Raw genomic sequence first — 6,000 nt, 5'->3', positions numbered from 1 at the left:
AAAGAAATTCCTACTTGTGCAATACAGATTATTCCTATGGCTTTATAATCAGATCATTTTTCTTTTTTCAATGTTGTGTATAATGACTAGTAGTGGTGTTTCTTCCATTTTGATTGACTCCAGGTCTGATTTGAAAACGTTCGGTTTTGAGCACTGAGTCTGAGATTTTGCAAATGTAGAACAAAAATTGGGTTTTGTGTTTACAGTATCAAGAAAATGATGGTTGTTTTCAAGAAATGTGTCTTTTGAGGAAAACTGTCATTAAAAAAAACTTTTAGCTGCCCTGAGCATCGTAAGCATCCTAAAGGGGCTTGCAAAAGGTGCCTTTCAAGTTAGGACCACCACAGTACTGACATTTGGTCCAACCCAAGAGAACATTTGTTTTACCAAGACACATTTGCTTTACCAAGCCACCTATGCTGTGGCATTTATTTCGCAAACGCTGTCAAGAAAAATCGGATTATTGCTGAAGTGGAAAATTTAATACGACACATATTTGAACATGCAGCCAATGACTCAAAGTGTGCAAGTAAGTCGAGGTGAGAGACTGTAGGAGAGCTATGTGAGGTAAAACAAGGCTGACCCACAGGAAGCATTGTCCATTCATTGCAGAAGGTCAGTGCTTATGGACATTGTAACATCCTCCTGAGTCTCACACGTACACACGGACTGACATGAATAGACTGTAAATTGAATTGTGATCATCTGAACACAACCTGAAATGTTTATATATGCATGCTTGCAAATTATGCAGCTGAAGTCTCCTACTGCAACTTCCTTTCTTTGACATTTGTGCAAGTTGTTTGGATTTGTCTTTCATCTATGACAGACAAACAAATACATATGAGTATATCTTGATGCTGAAAATGCTTCTTTGTAAATAATCATGTATAGTGCAAGAAGGAAGGAAAGCAAAAAAAAAAAAAAAAAAGGTTCATCCATCATGTTTTTGAAAAATGCATGTAACAAAACATGAAAGCAGGGTATTTCTCTAAACCTAATAATCCCATTATGATCACAATGAAAAAAGCCTCTCTGCCAAAGCAGGCAGCATTGACGCAAGCATGCGTTGACGTCAGCAGCTGCAGTGGAAGAGGGGGGAGGGAGGATAAGAGAGAGAGAGAGAGAGAGAGAGAGAGTTTGCTTAAAGAAAATACCACCAAAACCCAGCGTCAGGCGTCAGCGAATGCAGCCCTTCACAATTAAAGAATATGTGCAAAGGGACAGCGACAATTGAATTTGTTATTAGAAATAATCACACAAAAAGTCCTCCTGAGATCCAATGTACAGCTATGGGCGTTACAGTGTAAATGTAAACCAGATGTGAGCAAAGGAATATGATCTAGTGACCCTCGTGGTGTGTTCATGAATAAATCAGGATGTGGGAGAATTGAGAGACCGAGATAAAGAGAAGAGAGAGAGGGAGTGTGCGCGCGTGCGTTCGTGCGTCTGTGTGCTCAACTGGTGGCGCCCATCTGTGACTTTTTGGGGAAAAGGAGAGACAATGTGTGATATTTGGTTATCACTGCCTGTGTTTAAACCAATTGGATCAGCCACACACGCACGCAAAGCCTCCTTGGATATGATGTCTTTTTTGAATCATTTGTATTCTCAAGACTTCCAACGCGCATCCTTTTGAAAGACATTTAATTTGGACTTTACGCAACAGCACGACTGATGCGCTCATGATTGTATTCATTCGTGTAGTTGCCGTGTAGCCGGCAAGTACAAGAAAAGGCTACTCCTAGATGGTCCTCATTACACAATGCGTGTCGGCTCCATTCATGTCACCCTCACGCGTGGATTAGGGGCTTCTTCGTCGACCACGAAGCGTCGTGGGATTTACGGAGCCCTAAAAGTGAAGGTAGAGTACCCGCGCGCGCTCCACACAACAAGATCAGCAAGTTTAAACGACAGCAAACTACACGTGACAAGTAACCACACGAATGGAGTGTTTCGTGGATGCCAAGGTTTCGGTCCTTTTACATTGAGCGAGCACTCCTCCATCGGGATATCCAAAGAGTTTCCGTGCGTCATCCACGCCTGATTAGATAGGTCGTCTGACGTCGCTGCGAGCGTTTTTCACTTGGGAACCGATAGTTTCAAAGCGCCAGTGACGAAATCCCCTTTTCAAGGTTCACGTACAAGTCGGCAACCTCGTGCGTAAATCCGCCGCGCACGTGAGTGACAAATCGCTTCATATTTTTTTTTTTTTGCACTGACCCGGATCGCGACAAAGTGAGCGGGCCAGGCTGGATTACACGCACCGGATTCTTGGAAGGAGGATGCACGCGTCTGAATGAGCGCCTCTCACGGTGCTCGTCACCCCTCTTGTCACCCCACGCAGACCGTTCCACGTGTTGTGTATCCCGCCGGTTGACAAAGACGCCCCGATTTGGCCAGACACATCCAGCAAATGTCGAAGAAACGGAAAAGTCTTGACGATTTGGGATTCGAGCAATCTCCTCTGCAAGGATGCAGCGATCAAGGTAGGAAACCTCATTTCTCCGGGGCTTTGTTCACTTGCATTAGATGAGCGAATCGCCCATTTAATCACCTCCTCTCTCTATTTTCAGATCTTGTGTGTGGCTGCGGATTATTTTCTATAATCTCTTATTTGTCAAGTCACTTTTGATGTCTTTACGTTTGGAGTGTTGCTTGAACATTATGGCGCTCTGTGAGTCGATGCACAAACATAAACATCCACATTCTGTAGTGTTATGGTGCATGTGGTGTGAGGTAAAGAAGTACAAATACTTTACTGTACTTAAGTACATCTTCCAGGTATCTACTTGAGGGTTTATTTTTTTGGCCCACTTTTTATATTTACTCCCTGTATCTGTACTTTCCACTCTTTACCTTGTCAAAGTAGAGAACGCATTCTGTCATTTCTGGTTGACGTCAGTTTTTTTTATTTTTTTTATTTCAAACATTCCGCATGGGAAATAAGGTAAAGTGAATTCAGTTATCCCGAATATACAGTCACCATAATACAACCTTGTGAGTGCGAATGGTTGTCCGTGTCTATATGTGCCCTGTGACTGACTGGCGACCAGTTCAGGGTGTAGTCAGCCTTTCGCCCGAAGTCAGCTGGGATAGGCTCCAGCGCCCTGCGACCCTAACCCTGTGAGTGTGGATGGTTGTCTGTCTCTGTCTGTGCCCTGTGATCGACTGGCAACCATCCATCCATCCATTTTCAACACCACTTATCCTGGTTAGGGTCTCGGGGCGCTGGAGCCTATCCCAGCTGACTTCGGGCGACCCTGAACTGGTCGACTGGCGACCAGTCTTTCTCCAAAAGTCTGCTATGGCCGGTGTGGCAACAGACAATGTGAGTGGGTATACGGAATTCCGCTGGAGACTTGAATATGTCAAAAGATCTCAATATCTGTCTGCCTGTGGTCCAATCAAATTCACCAAAATCGCGTTAGACCAGCGGTTCAGCCTGCGCCGGCAGAGCAACTTTCTGCAAGGGCACACCCTCGCTGCGCCGGATCGCCCAGCTGGGCACAGCCCCCTCTCCCAAATTGGCAAACATATGCAGCTACCCTCGCACTCACGGGAAAACCAGGACTCACTGGCATTTGTGCGCCACCGCAGATGTGTTGTCTGCAAAAATAGAGACCTCAATTTTATATGTGCTAAAAATAATTGATGCACTTAATTGATTTTGGCTTTTATATTACTTAAGGCAGCATGGTGGTTACCGTGTCTGCCTTACAGAAGTTTCCTCCAGGTACACATTCACAAAACATGCATATTAAGTTAAATGAAGACACAAAGTTGTCTGTATATTTAAATATGACTTTGAAAGGTTGTTTTTCTATATCTGCCTGGTGATTGGCTGACAACTAATCCAGGGTGTTCTGTACTGAGCAGCCATACACTTGCACAACTAATAACATTTTCAATTCAGTGGTTATCATTACCTTTTCCTCTTCATGACAAAACCAAAAAACACAAACAAGCCAAAGAACAAGCAAAAACACTGGTGTGATTGATCCTTAAACTGCTCACTGAGCTGACATCATTGACAGATTTGATCAAGTGCGGTATAACGTCACACATGATGATTGTTTGAACCCCGAGTTACATTTGACTATTGAGGAATATTTTTTCCGGAAATATTCGGCTGAATTCCAAACTATGTGACTTTTAAGGCACTGTATAAGCAGGTGATAACACAGCAGACATGAATACAACACGCATGAATCCAAATAGCGCTGCGCCTTTGGCAACAAGCCTGTTGACATGAGTAGGTGTTTTCAGTAAAACCTGTTTTGACCCTCTAGCTTTGATAAACGTATTTTCACTTCCAATTTAGCCTGAGATGGGTTTTTGCCACCTTCAAATCTGTATACCCCGACAAATATTTTCCCAATTCATGGGTTTGACTGTTGGGTGCAAAAAAGTGCCCTGCCTGACAATAACATCCATTCTCCGTGTTTGTGCCCTGGAGGCATCTAATTTCCTCACAATACAAGCGCTTTATGCTCAAGGGGGACAGGGCGCCGCATAGTGGCTTCCAAACAGTTTATGTCACAAGTCATGTCTGTACAGTCCAGACAGAACATTTACATCAGTGCGTGTGAAACTCATCTAGTGGTGTCAAACTGCACAAAGCAAAATGTCCAGCTGGAGGTACGTTGCTCTAGTACTGTAGTATTATTTCTGTACACTCACTGGAACTTCTGCATCTAATCTAATAGGATCAAAATTATACTATTACAACGATGTCACTGAGTTAAAAATAAATCCTGGTGTGCCATGTATTTGTCATCTATTGTTAGCATTCTGCTTCCTGGTTCATGAAGGATGACAAAAGACATTATGAACATGTAGCCAAAAGACAAAACTAAATCCATCCATCCAACCATTTTCTGCACCGCCCATCCTCACCAGGGTCGCGGGCGTGCTGGAGCCTATCCCAGCTATCTTCGGGCGAGAGGCGGGAACACCCTGAACTGGTCGCCAGCCGATCGCAGGGCACATATAAACAAAGAACCATTCGCACTCGCATTCACACCTACGGGCATTTTACAGTCTTCAATTAACATACCGTGCATGTTTTTGGGATGTGGGAGGAAACCGGAGTACCCGGAGAAAACCCACGCAGGCGAGATCGGATTTGAACTGTGAGGCAGATGTGCTAACCAGTCGTACACCGTGCCGCCTCAAAATTGAATCCTCTATTAAAATGTAATTAATTATTCCTTGGTACATGTGTCATCGTTTCACAAACTTGCTAGAGCTTTTTTAGTGTGTGTTGATACGTACTTCATGTCTCGCAATATATGTCAGAATGGTTCCAGGATTTGTGTGACAGAATATATATTCTAAATCCAAATCGCAAACTACAAGTTTTCCTCGAGAACTTTCCCAGCCTTCTCTGCCACGCCTTCATGCACTCCTGGAAAGATTCTTCCGTCATCCTCCGCAGCTCCGTCATCACGGCCATCTTGATATCATCGACATCTTCAAAACAGTTACCCTTGATGATCCTCTTGAGTTTTTGGAAGAAGAAGAAAAAAAACACAGAAAGAGCCAATTCTTTTGAGTAGGGGGTTGCTCCAGCACGGTGCTGTTCAGCTCTGCCACGAACTGTTGCATTGTGAGCAGGCACATTGTCATGGTGAAACAGCCACAAGTTGTCTTGTCACAATTCTCCCCTTTTCTCACGCACTGAATGAAGCAAACACGGCAGGATCTCTGGCGATGTGCTGGTTGATCATCTGGCCCACTTTGAAGGGGGAAACTTTTAGTATGTGTTTAAAATGACTTTCATGAAACCAGTCCTGGAACCTTTGTGACACACCCTATAGGCTGCTACTCCATTTGTATAAGAAGTATAGCGAGGTACTATTGGTATCTGGTCAGTCAATTCTCCATTGCTGTGAGTTAGTTTTGATTGATGTGTTTAATGCAGCATGGTTTTAGCAGTTTACAAACCCATCCGCAGATTCAGACCAGAAAAATTGAATTCTAAATGTGAAAGTACCC

At 43.8% G+C, this 6,000-nt stretch overlaps 1 protein-coding gene across 4 annotated transcripts in view; it reads left to right on the top strand.

The window, feature by feature from the left end:
- Positions 1-1,457: 1,457 nt before the first annotated feature.
- The window catches only part of pde10a (phosphodiesterase 10A), a 96,990-nt gene continuing 92,447 nt past the window's right edge, over positions 1,458-6,000 (top strand). For 2 of the 4 annotated variants that reach the window (XM_061789074.1, XM_061789073.1), the window contains exons 1-2: positions 2,346-2,489; positions 2,577-2,677. In XM_061789074.1, coding sequence (XP_061645058.1) covers positions 2,476-2,489; positions 2,577-2,677 — 115 coding nt within the window. In that variant the 5' untranslated portion in view covers positions 2,346-2,475. Of the gene's footprint in view, positions 1,865-2,345; positions 2,490-2,576; positions 2,678-6,000 lie in introns of those variants that run through there. The other 2 variants (XM_061789076.1, XM_061789077.1) reach the window with 2 other exon arrangements.

The sequence above is a fragment of the Phyllopteryx taeniolatus genome, chromosome 11 (genome assembly GCF_024500385.1).
Source record: "Phyllopteryx taeniolatus isolate TA_2022b chromosome 11, UOR_Ptae_1.2, whole genome shotgun sequence".
Lineage (NCBI taxonomy): Eukaryota > Metazoa > Chordata > Actinopteri > Syngnathiformes > Syngnathidae > Phyllopteryx > Phyllopteryx taeniolatus.
The sequence above is the reverse complement of the archived record's forward strand: the minus strand, read 5'-3'. Positions and strand labels throughout refer to the sequence as shown.